Here is a 16,980-nt window from a genome sequence, read left to right as displayed (position 1 = left end):
CCATTAGGAATTCCCGTGTTGTCTTGTCATTCACGTCAAAACATTTATAGGATCAGATTTAGTAAAATCAGATAATCATGAAAAAGATAGCGTAACAGTTTAATCTTGAAGGGATATGAACACCACAACGCCATGAACACTGGAAGCTTTGAAGTACAGGTGCAATAAAGGCTTGCTTACAACTTCATTTATAAAATAGGTGCATTTTCATCGGCAAGAGCACTAATTAATCAGATTTTTTTAATGCTCTGTGGATTATCTGATTTTTATTAACAAGCCCTTTTTGAAAGCACGGCGAACGAAGACATCGGAGAAGTCAAATAGGCTGAGCAATGGTTGGTTAAAAACTACCTTCCAACACTCGAGCTAACAAACCGCTGCTCGGTGCATTCACTTCTACGTCATTCAATAGGCTACGTCTTTCTGTGGTGTATTTTCAAATTTACCCCACCCCCTCCGCAAAATAAGATAGCGAAACTAAGTTTGCCTTTTCCCCAGGTTCCAGTTTTTTTTTTTTTTTCTGCAAGGACCATACAAAAACGAAAAGGCTTGTATTTTTTTAGCTGCTTATAAAATATCTAGGTAACTAGGGACACACCCCCAGTAATATAAGGATGAAATATAAATCAGAGCATGTATACCTAGCATTTTAGAGCATATTTATGTGTATAAACAGGCCATCGTGACGCGCGACAAGCCGAAAAAATAGAACAGAAGCGAAAAACTACGCTTCAGTTCGCTTGTGTCGAGCTTCGCAGCCGGTTCGCGACGCGTTCGCATCTGGTGGAGACGACGTCGCCCGCTGCCGTTGTAATAACAGCACTTCAACTACGCTTCAGTTACGCGCGTAGTGCGCTCGCGGTCGATACGCGTGCGGTGGGTGCCCGGCTTTAGTTATAAGCTACTGGTGCCCAAATTCCAGAGCACAAAACAGACAGAAATGCACATAGTGTACTTGGCTAAATGCACACTGTGTACCTGGCTAAATGCACACTGTGTACCTGGCTAAATGCACACTGTGTACTTGGCTAAATGCACACTGTGTACCTGGCTAAATGCACACTGTGTACTTGGCTAAATGCACACTGTGTACCTGGCTAAATGCACACTGTGTACTTGGCTAAATGCACACTGTGTACCTGGCTAAATGCACACTGTGTACCTGGCTAAATGCACACTGTGTACTTGGCTAAATGCACACTGTGTACTTGGCTAAATGCACACTGTGTACCTGGCTAAATGCACACTGTGTACTTGGCTAAATGCACACTGTGTACCTGGCTAAATGCACACTGTGTACCTGGCTAAATGCACACTGTGTACTTGGCTAAATGCACACTGTGTACTTGGCTAAATACACACTGTGTACCTGGCTAAATGCACACTGTGTACCTGGCTAAATGCACACTGTGTACCTGGCTAAATGCACACTGTGTACCTGGCTAAATGCACACCGTGTACCTGGCTAAATGCACACTGTGTACCTGGCTAAATGCACACTGTGTACCTGGCTAAATGCACACTGTGTACTTGGCTAAATGCACACTGTGTACCTGGCTAAATGCACACTGTGTACCTGGCTAAATGCACACTGTGTACTTGGCTAAATGCACACTGTGTACCTGGCTAAATGCACACTGTGTACTTGGCTAAATGCACACTGTGTACTTGGCTAAATGCACACTGTGTGGCTGGCTAAATGCACACTGTGTACTTGGCTAAATGCACACTGTGTACCTGGCTAAATGCACACTGTGTGGCTGGCGGTCATAAGGCTCAGAAATGCAAATCAGTCAATCAGGAGCATTGCAAAAACCCTGGGCATGCCCAAGTCAACAGTTTGGTTCATCATTAACAAGAAAAAAAACAACTGGTAAACTCAATTATGTCAAAAGACCAGGTAGACCGAGGAAGACCACTGTAGTGGATGACCGGAGAATACTCTCTATGGTGAAGAAAACCCCCCTGACGACAGCCCAACAGATCAAAAACACTCTCCTGGACGCAGGTGTAGATGTGTCAAAGTCTACCATACGTAGAAGACTACACCAGCAGGGCTACAGAGTATAGTGTGGCTTCACCGTCAGACGGTCCGCCCACTAGCCGTCACTCAAAACGCAAGGAGTACGCCCTCGACCCTGCCCACGCAGTATCTGACCTCCATAGTAACATGATAGTAACATTTTTGTGATATGTCCAAAAGTATAAATTTTTATAATTTAAAACATTTTAAAACCATTTAAAAACAATTTTGCAATGGTATAGAATATAAATAAACGGTTCATCTGATATGTATGAAAATACCCTCAAATTAAAGCTGACAGTCTGCACTTCAACCTCATTGTTATTGTATCCTTTCAAACTCAAAGTGCTAGAGTACAGAACCAAAATAACAAAAAATGTGTCACTGTCCAATGAATTATGGTGCTCACTGTATGCACACTCTGCTCACAAAATTCGCTCGCACAGATGAAAGGCTCCAACCTTGCTCAATCAATACACAGGATATATGATTGCAGGTGATGCATAAGTCATGTTTTCTACCCGAATCGTGATGAAACTGATTGAAACATATGCATTGGCTCAGCTGGCTTGCTGTCACATGTTCTTTATCTCCATAAAACCAGTGAGAGTGAAAACTGCACTAATGTATGCACTGTATACTGTATACCCCATGACAGTCTATTACATAAAAAGCACACATGATTTCCATAGTGCAGTCATCTAGAGAGAGGCTGATATTTTCAGGAGATCCTGCAGTTTCACTAGCGAGTTAAAACTAGCTGAGTGACACCAGCTACCCGACACACGAGGTGGCAGAACAACACCTGAGGTGGAAACATGAAAATGGAATAATACAGGAGGCCATTTCCAAGAGGCATGTGGGGCCCAGCATCAACTGGCTACAGCACACTGAGGGCAGTGAGTCTCTCATTAGTGTAAACTGGCTACAGCACACTGAGGGCAGTGAGTCTCTCATTAGTGTAAACTGGCTATAGCACACTGAGGGCAGTGAGTCTCTCATTAGTGTAAACTGGCTACAGCACACTGAGGGCAGTGAGTCTCTCATTAGTGTAAACTGGCTACAGCACACTGAGGGCAGTGAGTCTCTCATTAGTGTAAACCGGCTATAGCACACTGAGGGCAGTGAGTCTCTCATTAGTGTAAACTGGCTACAGCACACTGAGGGCAGTGAGTCTCTCATTAGTGTAAACTGGCTACAGCACACTGAGGGCAGTGAGTCTCTCATTAGTGTAAACTGGCTATAGCACACTGAGGGCAGTGAGTCTCTCATTAGTGTAAACTGGCTACAGCACACTGAGGGCAGTGAGTCTCTCATTAGTGTAAACTGGCTATAGCACACTGAGGGCAGTCAGTCTCTCATTAGTGTAAACTGGCTATAGCACACTGAGGGCAGTAATATGCAAAATGTTCTTGACTGGCCAAGTCAATCTCCAGTTCTGAATCCTACAGAACATGTGCTTCACTTTCTGAAGACGAGACTGAAGGCAAAAATCCCCCAGAAACAGGCAGGAGCTGAAAATGGCTGCAGCACAGGCCTGGCAGAGCATCACAGGGTAGATACCCCGATGATGTGTATGGGTCACAGACGTCAGGCACTTAAATCAAAGGATCTGCATCCAAGTACTAAATATGATTACTTTATTTAAAATTATATCAATTTGTCCAACTACAGTACATTTAGACCCCTAAAACGGGGAGACTATGTATAAAAATGGCTGTAATTCCTACACGGATCGTTACAGATGTAAATGCCAAAACAAGAATTGCATCACTGTCCAAATACTTACAACCTGCACTGTGAATAATAAATTGTTATGACAATTTTAGCCAAATTTCCAATCATTCCGTATGTTATATCTTCAAAGAATAGGTATACCAGTAAACCTACACTTTCCGAAAAAAGGGTTCCAAAAACCATAGAGGAACCCTATCTAGGGTTCTCCATCAGGAAAAAAGGTTCAATCTGGGAACTTTCAGACTTTTCACACCTACCACAGAGGGTTCCATAAAGAACTTAAAAAGGGTTCCCTTATGAGCCAAAGAACCCTTTCAGAACCCTATTTTCCAAGAGTGTACAACAATACAGAGTACTTATGAAACCACAGAATGAATCCAACACTTTAGCTAACCAGAGATGTCACTTCCATCCCATTCCATCCCATTGACTGATCACTGAAAGGTATGTAACTTAATGTGAAATGATACTTTATGTACACATACAATATGGTGACAAGACAGCAAACAAACTATAATGTTTAAAAACACCTCACTCTGCACTCTTTTAAACAGTCCTACAGAGAAGCAGGTTGTAAATCATCAGCATCCTCACATCATAGAAGCTCACGGATCTACACCCCCATACCCCTCAAGATTTGCAGAATTATGCACAATTCGTACCATAAGTAGCAGTAGTAACATTTCAGGACACATTTTACAGCCTCACTCCTACCCCATGAAATTTCATGAATGTACAGAACTGAACTCCGAAATCGCACTAATAAGCTCATGTTCAAACGAAGCACCTGTTAACTGTGAGAATGTAAAACCTGGAAATCATGCGTGAAAATCTAATGGGTTTATTTACCTTCCTTAAATTACAGTTACAGCTTCGCAATGAAGACAGGCATTAAAATTATGGAATCACTTCCAAAACTGTGCCATGAAATTAGCAGTTAAAGTTTTGTGTGCGAGTGTGTATGCTTGCTGTGTATATGGTATTGTATGCAGTCAACATAAATAGCTTCAATAGCCAGTGCGATACAGGTTAATTTAGGAGAGTGTCTCATGTTTAACCCATGTAGGCACTGTGTTTTATTTCCTTAACAACGACAGCAACAACCTCAACAACAATAACATCATCCCAGTAATGGCAGCTAATAAAAGTGGGAAACAGAAAAGATCAGTAGTAATAAGATTTCATGGCACTGGCATTATTTACTCAACGTGTGCGCGTACGAGTGTATGTGACGCCATTTCAGAGAATTCAGGCCGCTCCGTTTAAAAAAATAAAATAAAAAAATCTTTATATTGTAAGTATGTACATATTGGCAAGTGCTGGGGGAATGTATTATTGTCTAGGAACCCTCTACTGTTCTTAACCGAATGTAAAACCAACTACCAACTTCTTTCCTCTACTTCTTTCCTTATTATTATTATTATTATTATTATTATTTCGGTAGCCGAATTAATTAATATGCATTCATTAAATACTTCTGAATGTGTTACTACATAACCTAAATGCTGACATGAGGACGTCCTGCATATACTCTTTAACAACTAGGCTATACGAAAGTCAGTCGATATAATTGTAAACGAACGTGTCAGAATAATTGTCGCGATCAGTGTAGCTGAGTGATTAATTAATTCCTGTGAATAAAACGTTTCTTTGATGACCTTGCTTTCTAGAGTGCAAAACAGTTCTTTTCTGATTGTAATATTTACGAATTGTGTAGGCTATGTGCTTGGAGTAAAAGTGACTAAGAGGGCTATCTAATGACAGGGCTGCACTTCTCAAGTCGTAGCCCGCGTCTTAACGTGGGACTAAACAAGCTAACACAAGCGAACGAGTTGTACCATTTGATAAATGGAAAATGCATCTTACCTTCTTCTGCATCGAAGTTGCAAGAACATAAGTGCGAGATATACAGAAGTATACCGCTGCATAGAAAAAGCCCGTTAAGTTTTTCAGCCATCACAGCAACCAGAAGAAATACGTATGTCGGACCAAAGTGTTGAAATATAATGAACTTTCTGTGAATGCTAGGGCTTTATTCCCTGGTAGACGTTCCCACGCACTTCCGGTTAATAGCTCATTTGTAGTGTTACGATTCAATTCGGTGAGGACAGCGACAGCGCCCTTAAAATAGAGGGCTTTTCCAAAATAAACTTTATCATGATGAACTCTCACTGGTATTTTACTCATTAACCTAGTAATATCCTGTTTCGTAATGCAGACATTCAGGAAAACATTTGGTCGGTTTTTTGTGTTTACTCAGGTTCCCTTTTCCTAATATTATTTTGGCTAAAAATCTGAAACCATTCCGTGTGACAAATGTGCAATAACAGAGAAAGTCAGGAAGGGGGCAAATACTTTTTCACGGCACTGTACTTACATACATACACACATACATACATACAAGAAATAAATGTTACACTGCAGTGGGAAGGGAACAATGCATTTAAAAAGGTTGCATTTTTGAACCAAAATTTTCAGGAAATTCCTGGTGTAATGTGTAATTTACATGTTTTTGTTCACCACAATTTATTTTTTAATATATAATTGTATACTGAGGTTGTGATTCATTTAGTCATTCTATATGTGGTAAAGACTCGGCATTTCACATTTTTAAGAAGTTCATTCTGTCTGAGTTTTGGTTGTACTGTGGCTTTCCAAATGCTTCTCTGTATGTGCTATAATCCATCACAGTAATATCAAATATTCACAACTGAGTCGGTTTGCAGCCTCAAGCTAAAATTTCCATCAAAGTGCTCATTTCATTTAAACTTTTTTTAAATAAGAAATGAAGCAGGACTACTGGACTGTTTAAAATATAGCTGTTTATCTATTAGCTCCCATGCTTTTTGCATGAACAGAAAAGTTTCTGTCAGTAGATCCTTTGGCGTATTAGCAAAGACTGCAGTTATATGAAGCAACACATTTCAGTGGAGTTACGTTATAGTCTACACCTACCTTTCCTCCTACTCCAGATATATCGCACAGGGCGCTGTGGTTTATGAGCTGATGATGTCAGCCCTTATCACAGTGTTTAATAATGCGCTCAGAAAACTAGCTTGGAAAAGATCAGAGATTACTTTTTTCTTGTTAGAATTATGGAACAGAGCAAGGTCTAGGAACGTCTAAAAGCCTGAATACCACAGAAGCAATGCGCAGGGAATGTGCAGGTCTCATACAAACTTCTGCTCTGCTTTAATTATTCTTCTGCCCTTCATTTGAATTTGATTTCCACTAGAAGGGTTTCTAATTTAATTATATTGAAGTGTAGGCACTGCGTTATATATTGCTAGTTCAGCTATATGTAATTCTGTGAAATATGATATGCCATGTGTAGGCTAATATAACAGATGATATGACATCACATTCCCTACCCTTAAATAAAAGCTACTGCAATATTATAGCTATTGCAATATTCTCAAACAAATTGCTACAGTATTATCCGGATCAGAAAATATGGAAGTCCTCTGAAGCCATCCTTTATTATTATTATTATTATTATTATTATTATAAGCTTAGGAATTCCACATTATCTCTTCATTATATTGTGATCACAAGTTACGTAACTCAGGATGTTTCTGGGTTGTCATGCCAGGATCACCCTTTAGTTTAGTGGGGATTTTGAAATTACCAAATGAATATTTTCTCAAAATTATGATACATATCCGGTGATATCAATAAAATGAATTAGATTTGTTTAAATAATGAGAATTAAATAAATATGAATTGCGACAAGGGGAGGAATATCAAAGTTCCTCCCAATAATTCTGAACTTGCTGGTCGTGAAAAATAACAGATAATATGATAAATCTGCGCATTATTAGGTTGATCATAGGTTAATACAGACAGGAAAAAAATTATGTCTGTCAATAACAGGCATTTCACAATGTATGGCCAAATGTACAAAATATTATTATTTCAGACACTGCAATATTTAAAACAAAATGACTATAAATGTATTGATTATTACTATTGTATTTCCAAGAGGCTCACATATTTAAGATATATTGTTGTATATTCAATTTTTTTGAGGGAAGCCCTCACCAAAACATTAAATCCACCACAAAATATTTCTGCTGAAAACATAACCTGTATTATCAAAAATCCTTAAAAACTTAAAATCGTGGTTGTGCTCCAATATCGTACATCTATTGTGGTGTTTTAATTTTGCGACAACAGTCAACCGATATTGTCACTTTTTGTCCTGCCTGTAATGTTGAATGCCTAGATTTACGAGCAATTGAGTTGATGCCATTTTTGTTTATTTTTAAATGTGTAAATGTAATCTTTTATATTCTGCTGGCTGCCAAGCTGTGTGATATGGTACAATCAAATAAGGTTCAGAAGAATTAAACTTGACAAAAGAGTGTAAATGCTGTAAAAACCTGAACACCCCCGGGTCAGTTCCCACACAAACACATTTAAGGTGTGACATATTGTAGACTGAAGTCGTTTAGCTTGTGATTTGACTCAAATATTCTGATAAAGATTGCTGATAAATATGTATGCATTATATTTTTTCTTAGATATAAAACTGATTTTACTTCATGGTTTACGAATATACTTGTAGCATTTTATGAAAATGGGTAGGCAACTCCAAAGTTCTTGGTTTATTGAAGCCATCACTATTATTATTTATTTATGTATTATTATTATTATTATTATTATTATTATTATTATTTCCTTTTCCATTTTTTAGCTACGACCGCAGCTCTATAGCTCTGTCTGCTGGTCGGTCGGTTGGTTGGTCGGTTGGTCCACAAAAAGTGTCCCACCCTGTAGTGGCCACAGTTTTCGCCCCAGGAGGCTGACATTTGGCATGGACATTGGTCAGAGCTGAGTAACTTTCAAGGTCGATTGAGCGAGAGGGGGTGGGGCGATGGGCGTGGCCTATCACAAAAAGGCGCATAACTCCCGAATGGATTCACAGTTTTGCAAGATTTTGTGGAAAGGTTGGTCATGAGCCAAAGAAGAGGTCACATGTTTGTGTGAGGGTGTGTGCGTGGATGCATGCACACATGGATGCATGCGCGTGTGCGGTCGCAGCTATTGCGGATTCGTGCTTGTTAAATTATTTTTGACTAGTTTTGCCTGACTTGTTGATCCATCATCTTGTCCCTTCCCCTTGTCCTTCTCTAAAGAACCACTTATTAGTGTGTGTTATGCTGAACAATCCTAACTGTACATAAGGACTGCATGAATGCAGGCCTGCATGTATCTTTTTACTATTGTCAATAAACCTTAATCTAGCCTAAAAAGCATTTTGGTTTCCTGTTGGCTACACCAAACAAAGCAATGTAGTCTAATGGATAAACGTGGAAACACAAACACTTCAAACACCCATGGAACAGTACAAAAGCATTTCTTTCACATTTTTGAACCTTGAACCTGAAATAATCATAAGAAAGACAATATATTATTATCATATGCAACTGTCTGTAGCAACTGCTATTACATGCATAGTGACTTTTTTTCCCTTCCTTTTTAACTTTAGTTGTGTTCTCATGTTGATAATTCTCTATGATAGTTGATAACATTGCTTAATGTGAAGCTATGCACAGATTAGGCTTTATTAGAATAAAAGGCAGAGAAGCAGCAAATTATACAGGACTGTGTAAATGAGAGACTACAGTGTGCTGTCTCTGATGCCTGTGTGAACTCTGTGGGGCTGTTACTAGCCTGTGTAAATGAGAGAGACTACAGTGTGCTGTCTCTGATGGCTGTTACTAGCCTGTGTAAATGAGAGACTACAGTGTGCTGTCTCTGATGGCTGTTACTAGCCTGTGTAAATGAGAGACTACAGTGCGCTGTCTCTGATGGCTGTTACTAGCCTGTGTAAATGAGAGACTGCAGTGTGCTGTCTCTGATGGCTGTTACTAGCCTGTGTAAATGAGAGACTGCAGTGTGCTGTCTCTGATTGCTGTATGAACTCTGTGGGGCTGTGGTCTTTGCTACTTTAGAGGACTTAGCTCTACAGCACCTCCATCTTTAGTTATTGGTTTCTGTTACTGTTGTTATGCTACTGCTATTGGGTAAGAACAGTCTAAGCCTCGGGAGCCAATGCTATTTTAGAGCCAGAGATACTCAGGAACCGAGAGGCCCTATATAATCAGGGATGGAGGCCTGTGTGCTGTGGGCTGAATGCGCAGATGTGTCTCTCCAGTTTAAAGAGCTCTCCATCTCCCCATTTCTGCCACTGAGCAGCAGGGTGAGGTGAGTCACATATCTGGGCACGCTCATCAGAGCTCTCTGACTGAGCGCACGTCGCCGTTCTGGAGTCTGCTGGAGGACACGCAGAGACCTGTTAGACACCAGCACTGCAGGTCCTGAACACAGCGTGTGTGTGATAGACACACAGGTCCTGAACACAGTGTGTGTGTGATAGACACACAGGTCCTGAACACAGCGTGTGTGTGTGTGATAATCACACAGGTCCTGAACACAGCATGTGTGTGTGATAATCACACAGGTACTGAACACAGCATGTGTGTGTGATAATCACACAGGTCCTGAACACAGCATGTGTGTGATAATCACACAGGTCCTGAACACAGCGTGTGTGTGATAGACACACAGGTCCTGAACACAGCGTGTGTGTGTGTGTGTGTGCTGGACACACAGATCCTGAACACAGAGTGTGTGTGCTGGGCACACAGGTCCTGAACACAGAGTGTGTGTGTGATAATCACACAGGTCCTGAACACAGTGTCGGACAAGCAAGGATTAATTAAGAATATGTTTATCTTCTGAATCCAGCGGTTCCAACAATCAATGTTCTTGTTAAGATGTTCAGCACTTCAGAATACTGAACCAAGTGATATTGCATGCTAGAACCCCTCACTTAACCTACATGTAAAATATATTTTATTAGATTTAATTTAATAATTATGTTTAAAATTAGAATGATCAATTAAACACCAAATTCATTGATAGGTCAGTGTACAGTGCACTGGTGGAATCAACCAATAAGTCAAAACAAGCTCTATACCAGGTTTTAAGATTAAATAATTGAATTGAATAAGTAGCAGTCAATTATAATGAACTGAAAACATACATTCTTCATTGAATGCTGGCACACTACTTCTAAATTACACAACAGAAGACATACAGCAAAACAACATTAAACAACTAATCTAGAATACCAGAAAATAGAGAGAGAGAGACGGATAAGAGAGAGAGAGAGAGAGAGAGAGAGAGAGAAACGGATCGGCCAGACCTTGCCAAAGTATCACCCACTTCCAGTATAAGGGCCACAAGGAAACCGGCTAAAAGCACACAACCTAGGAACCACCACCAAAATAAAAAGAGGAAAACTTATTCTTCAAGGCTCCGACACCAACACAACACACCAACCTTTTTCCTGTTTTCCTACCTTACCCAGCATGGCTTGTGGATGTTTTGCCCTGATTGGGTGATGCTGAGTTAAGGTGTAAGATAGAAGGGAAGGGGGTTCAGACTAATTTATGACACGGTCTGTCCTACCTAAAGATTGGATTCAAACTTAAAGAGGACACGTGAAAGGGAAATGTTAGGCATGTAGGGTCTCTGACCCCCGATATGGTGTCCTGTGTCATCTGGTTTGACTCTTCGGAGGGGGTGAGACCCATAGATTGTCTGCCTAGATTAGGGTATCAGTGGATTTTATATTGCCCCAATCACATTTGCTTTGATGCTTGTGACGGGGAGGCCAGGCCACATTCTTATTCACTGATTCCCTCTCCAAGGCCAAAATCTAAACACTACATATCCTACAACAGAGTGTGTGTGTGCTGGACACACAGGTCCTGAACACAGTGTGTGTGACGCAGTGTGTGTGTGACACAGTGTGTGTGACGCAGTGTGTGTGTGATGCAGTGTGTGTGATGCAGTGTGTGTGTGACGCAGTGTGTGTGATGCAGTGTGTGTGACGCAGTGTGTGTGTGATGGAGTGTGTGTGTGATGCAATGCGTGGGACGCAGTGTGTGTGACGCAGTGTGTGTGTGATGCAGTGTGTGTGATGCAGTGTGTGTGTGATGCAGTGTGTGTGATGCAGTGTATGTGTGACGCAGTGTGTGTGACGCATTGTGTGTGTGACGCAGTGTGTGTGTGACGCAGTGTGTGTGTGACGCAGTGTGTGTGTAATGCAGTGTGTGTGACGCAGTGTGTGTTAGACACAGTGTGTGTGATGCAGTGTATGTGACGCAGTGTGTGTGTGACGCAGTGTGTGTTAGACACAGAGTGTGTGACGCAGTGTGTGTGATGGAGTGTGTGTGATGCAGTGTGTGTGACGCATTGTGTGTGTGATGCAGTGTGTGTGTGTGTGATGCAGTGTATGTGACGCAGTGTGTGTGTGACGCAGTGTGTGTTAGACACAGAGTGTGTGACGCAGTGTGTGTGATGGAGTGTGTGTGATGCAGTGTGTGTGTGATGCAGTGTGTGTGTGTGTGATGCAGTGTATGTGACGCAGTGTGTGTGTGACGCAGTGTGTGTGACGCAGTGTGTGTTAGACACAGAGTGTGTGACGCAGTGTGTGTGATGGAGTGTGTGTGATGCAGTGTGTGTGACGCATTGTGTGTGTGATGCAGTGTGTGTGTGTGTGATGCAGTGTCTGTTATGCAGTGTGTGTGTGACGCAGTGTGTGTGTGATGCAGTTTGTGTGTGACGCAGTGTGTGTGTGATGCAGTTTGTGTGTGACGCAGTGTGTGTGATGCAGTGTGTGTGTGACGCAGTGTCTGTGATGCATACGCTCACACGCTCACACACTCACTCACCTCTGCTGGGTCCTCAGAATCTGTAACACAAGCTCACACACTCACTCACCTCTCTGAGCTCTGCTGGGTCCTCAGGACCAGTAACACACGCTCACACACTCACTCACCTCTCTGCTGGGTCCTCAGAAATTGCAACACACGCTCACACACTCACTCACCTCTCTGAGCTCTGCTGGGTCCTCAGGACCAGTAACACACACTCACACACTCACTCACCTTTCTGCTGGGTCCTCAGAATCTGTAACACACGCTCACACACTCACTCACCTCTCTGCTGGGTCCTCAGAATCTGCAACACACGCTCACACACTCGATCACCTCTCTGCTGGGTCCTCAGGACCAGTAACACACGCTCACACACTCACATACTCACTCACCTCTGAGCTCTGCTGGGTCCTCAGAATCTGTAACACACGCTCACACACTCACTCACCTCTCTGAGCTCTGCTGGGTCCTCAGGACCAGTAACACGCCCTCACACACTCACTCACCTCTCTGCTGGGTCCTCAGGACCAGTAACACACGCTCACACACTCACTCACCTCTCTGCTGGGTCCTCAGGACCAGTAGCACGCCCTCACACACTCACTCCCCTCTCTGCTGGGTCCTCAGGACCAGTAACACACGCTCACACACTCACTCACCTCTCTGCTGGGTCCTCGGGACCAGTAACACACGCTCACACACTCACTCACCTCTCTGCTGGGTCCTCAGGACCAGTAACACACCCTCACACACTCACTCACCTCTCTGCTGAGTCCTCAGGACCAGTAACACACACTCACACACACACTCACCTCTCTGCTGGGTCCTCAGAATCTGTAACACATGCTCACACACTCACTCACCTCTCTGCTGGGTCCTCAGGACCAGTAACACACTCTCACACACTCACTCACCTCTCTGAGCTCTGCTGGGTCCTCAGAATCTGTAACACACGCTCACACACTCACTCACCTCTCTGCTGAGTCCTCAGGACCAGTAACACACGCTCACACACCTCTCTGCTGGGTCCTCAGAATCTGTAACACACGCTCACACACTCACTCACTCACCTCTCTGCTGGGTCCTCAGGACCAGTAACACACGCTCACACACTCACTGACCTCTCTGAGCTCTGCTGGATCCTCAGAATCTGTAACACATGCTCACACACTCACTCACCTCTCTGAGCTCTGCTGGGTCCTCAGAATCTGTAACACATGCTCACACACTCACTCACCTCTCTGCTGGGTCCTCAGGACCAGTAACACGCCCTCACACACTCACTCACCTCTCTGCTGGGTCCTCAGGACCAGTAACACACGCTCACACACTCACTCACCTCTCTGCTGGGTCCTCAGGACCAGTAACACACACTCACACGCTCACACACTCACTCACCTCTCTGCTGGGTCCTCAGGACCAGTAACACACGCTCACACACTCACTCACCTCTCTGCTGGGTCCTCAGGACCAGTAACACACGCTCACACACTCACACACTCACTCACCTCTCTGCTGGGTCCTCAGGACCAGTAACACACACTCACACACTCACTTACCTCTCTGAGCTCTGCTGGGTCCTCAGGCTTTAGTCTGAATCTTATGAATGCCTGCTGCCAAACGCAAATGGCCAGGACGGAACACTGCAAACCCAGTCGTTCCGCATCTCTGGGGAAATTCCACACTAAACGAGCAGGCCATTTATTAGAGCCTCTGCATGGCCTCTGCGTGCTCGTAAGACATCGGCATGCGTAGCTCCACGCAGCTCAGCCGCCTGATGAAATATGAACCGCAGACCCTTTGGACATGGTGCATTAGGCTTTGGCTTCAGCCTGGGATTATGCATGCTCCCAGAATCCTGCGCCATATCCAAACACATGACACTTCCTGTGCTGTACATACATACATATATATATATATATATATATGTACAGTTACAAGAAAGTTTGCGAACCCTTTGGAATTAATTACATCTGATATGATTTTCATCTACACTCAACAAAAATATAAATGCAACACATCAATTTCAAAGATTTTATTGAGTTCAAAGGTAATAAACGTAAATAAATAGATTAATTAAGCACTTATCTATTGATTTCATGTGATTAGGGATACAGATATGCATTTGTTAGTCACAGATTGCCCAAAAAAGAAGATACCATGAAATGAACAGGATACTGATCAGTATCTTATGTGACCATCATTTGCCTCATGCAACACAACACATCTCCTTCGCATTGAATTGATCAAATTGTTGATTGTAGCCTGTGGAATATTGTCCCACTCCTCTTTAATAGCTGTACGAAGTTGTTGGATATTGGTGGGAACTGGAACACGCTGTCGTATGCGCCGGTCCAGAGTATTGCAAACATGCTCAATGGGCGACATGTCTGGTGAGTATGCAGGCCATGGAAGAACTGGGACATTTTCAGCTTCAAGGAATTGTGTACAGATCCTTGCAACATGGGGCCGTGCAATGTCATGCTGAAACATGAGGTGATGCCGATGGATGAATGGCACAGCAATGGGCCTCAGGATCTCATCACGGTATCTCTGTGCATTCAAATTGCCATGGATAAAATGCACTTGAGTTCTCTGCCCATAGGATATGCCTGCCCGTACCAACACCCCACCACCACCATGGGCCACTCTGTTCACAATGTTGACATCAGCAAACCACTCACCCACCCAATGCCATACACGCTGCCTGCCATCTGCCCTGTACAGCTGAAACCGTGATTCATCAGTGAAGAGGACCATTCTCCAGTGTGCCAGTGGCCATCGAAGATGAGCTCTTGCCCACTCACGTCGATTCTGACGCCGAACTGCAGATAAATCAAGATCCCGGTGAGGACGTCGAGCACGCAGATGTAGTGATCATGGCTTTTAATCAGCATCTTGCTATGCCACACCTGTGCAGGAGATGGATTATCTTGACAAAGGAGAAATTCTAGCTAACAGTGCGCAGCGTGCAATGATAAAGGAGGTCAAGAAGTGCCCTAGAGTAACAGCAAAGAACCTGAAACCTGAACTTGCTAAAGTCCTCTGTTCATGTGTCGACAATAAAAATGGTATTCATGGGAGGACACCACATTGGAAACCATTGTTCTCCAATAAAATATTGCTGCATGTCTCCAGTTTGCAAAAGACCACCTGAATGTTCCACATCGCTTCTGGGCCAATGTTTTATGGACGAATAAGACAAAAGTTGAACTCTTTGGCAGAAATGCCCAACACTATGTTTGGAGGGAAAAAGCACTGCTCACCAACACCAAAACCTCATCCCAACTGTGAAGCCTGGTGGAGGGAGCATCATGGTTTGGGGATGCTTTGCTGCCTCAGGGCCTGAACAGCTTGCAATCATTGAGGTAACAAAGAATTAAAAATTGTATTAAGAAATTTCACAGGAGAATGTCAGGGTAGTGGTCCATCGCCTCAAGCGTAATAGAAGTTGAGTGATGCCACAAGACAATGACCCTAAACACGTAAGTAAATAAACACCAGAATGGTTTAAACAGAAGAAAATTCATGTTTTGGAATGGCCAAGTCAGAGTCCACACCTTAACCCAAATGAGATGTTGTGTCACATAAATGAACAGAAGGAGGTTTTTAAAGGAGGAATGGTCTAAAATTCCTCCAAACCATTGGGAAAGTCTGATTGGCAACTATGAGAAACATTTGTTGGAGGTTAGAGGTCCTACCAGTTATTAGATACCAGGGTTCACATACCTTTTCCAGCCTGAATTGTGAATGTTTAGACAATGTGTTCAATAAAAACATGAAAAGTACAATTGATTGTTATTAGTGCAAGCAGATTGTCTATTATTGTCTATTATTGTGACTTATATGAAGATCAGACCACATTTAATGAGTAATTAATGCAGAAATCCAGGTAATTCCAAAGTGTTCACAAACAGTTTTTTGTCCAACTCTATACACAGACATGCACACACACACACACTCGGGCTAGGCGATGCATATAATATTAATTAAATATTCAGTATAAATTTGTTAGGGATGTAAAATGAAGATACATCGAGAATATACCATTGTGATTATACTGCGTGATTTTTATGTGGCCACACACATTCTGCCCATTACAGAGCATTACATTCTGGTGCATACACATTCTGCCCATTACAGAGCATTACATTCTGAGGCACACACATTATGTCCATTACAGGACATTGCATTCTGGTGCACACACATTCTGCCCATTACAGAGCATTACATTCTGGTGCATACACATTCTGCCCATTACAGAACATTGTATTCTGGGGCACACGCATTATGTCCATTACAGGACATTGCATTCTGGTGCACACACATTATGCTCATTACAGAGCATTACATGCTGGTGCACACACATTATGTCCATTACAGAACATTGCATTCTGGGGCACACACATTATGCTCATTACAGAGCATTACATTCTGGGGCACACACATTATGCTCATTACAGAGCATTACATTCTGGGGCACACACA

At 42.6% G+C, this 16,980-nt stretch overlaps 1 protein-coding gene across 1 annotated transcript in view; it reads right to left on the bottom strand.

Annotated features, from left to right (window-relative positions):
- Window positions 1-5,896, bottom strand: part of tfpia (tissue factor pathway inhibitor a) — a 43,130-nt gene extending 37,234 nt beyond the window's left edge. Inside the window, exon 1 of the mRNA XM_035394732.1 lies at window positions 5,627-5,896. Coding sequence (XP_035250623.1) covers window positions 5,627-5,717 — 91 coding nt within the window. The 5' untranslated portion in view covers window positions 5,718-5,896. The remainder of the gene's footprint in view (window positions 1-5,626) is intronic.
- Window positions 5,897-16,980: the final 11,084 nt, after the last annotated feature.

Source organism: Anguilla anguilla, chromosome 15 (genome assembly GCF_013347855.1).
Source record: "Anguilla anguilla isolate fAngAng1 chromosome 15, fAngAng1.pri, whole genome shotgun sequence".
NCBI lineage: Eukaryota > Metazoa > Chordata > Actinopteri > Anguilliformes > Anguillidae > Anguilla > Anguilla anguilla.
This window is presented reverse-complemented; position numbering and strand designations above follow the sequence as displayed.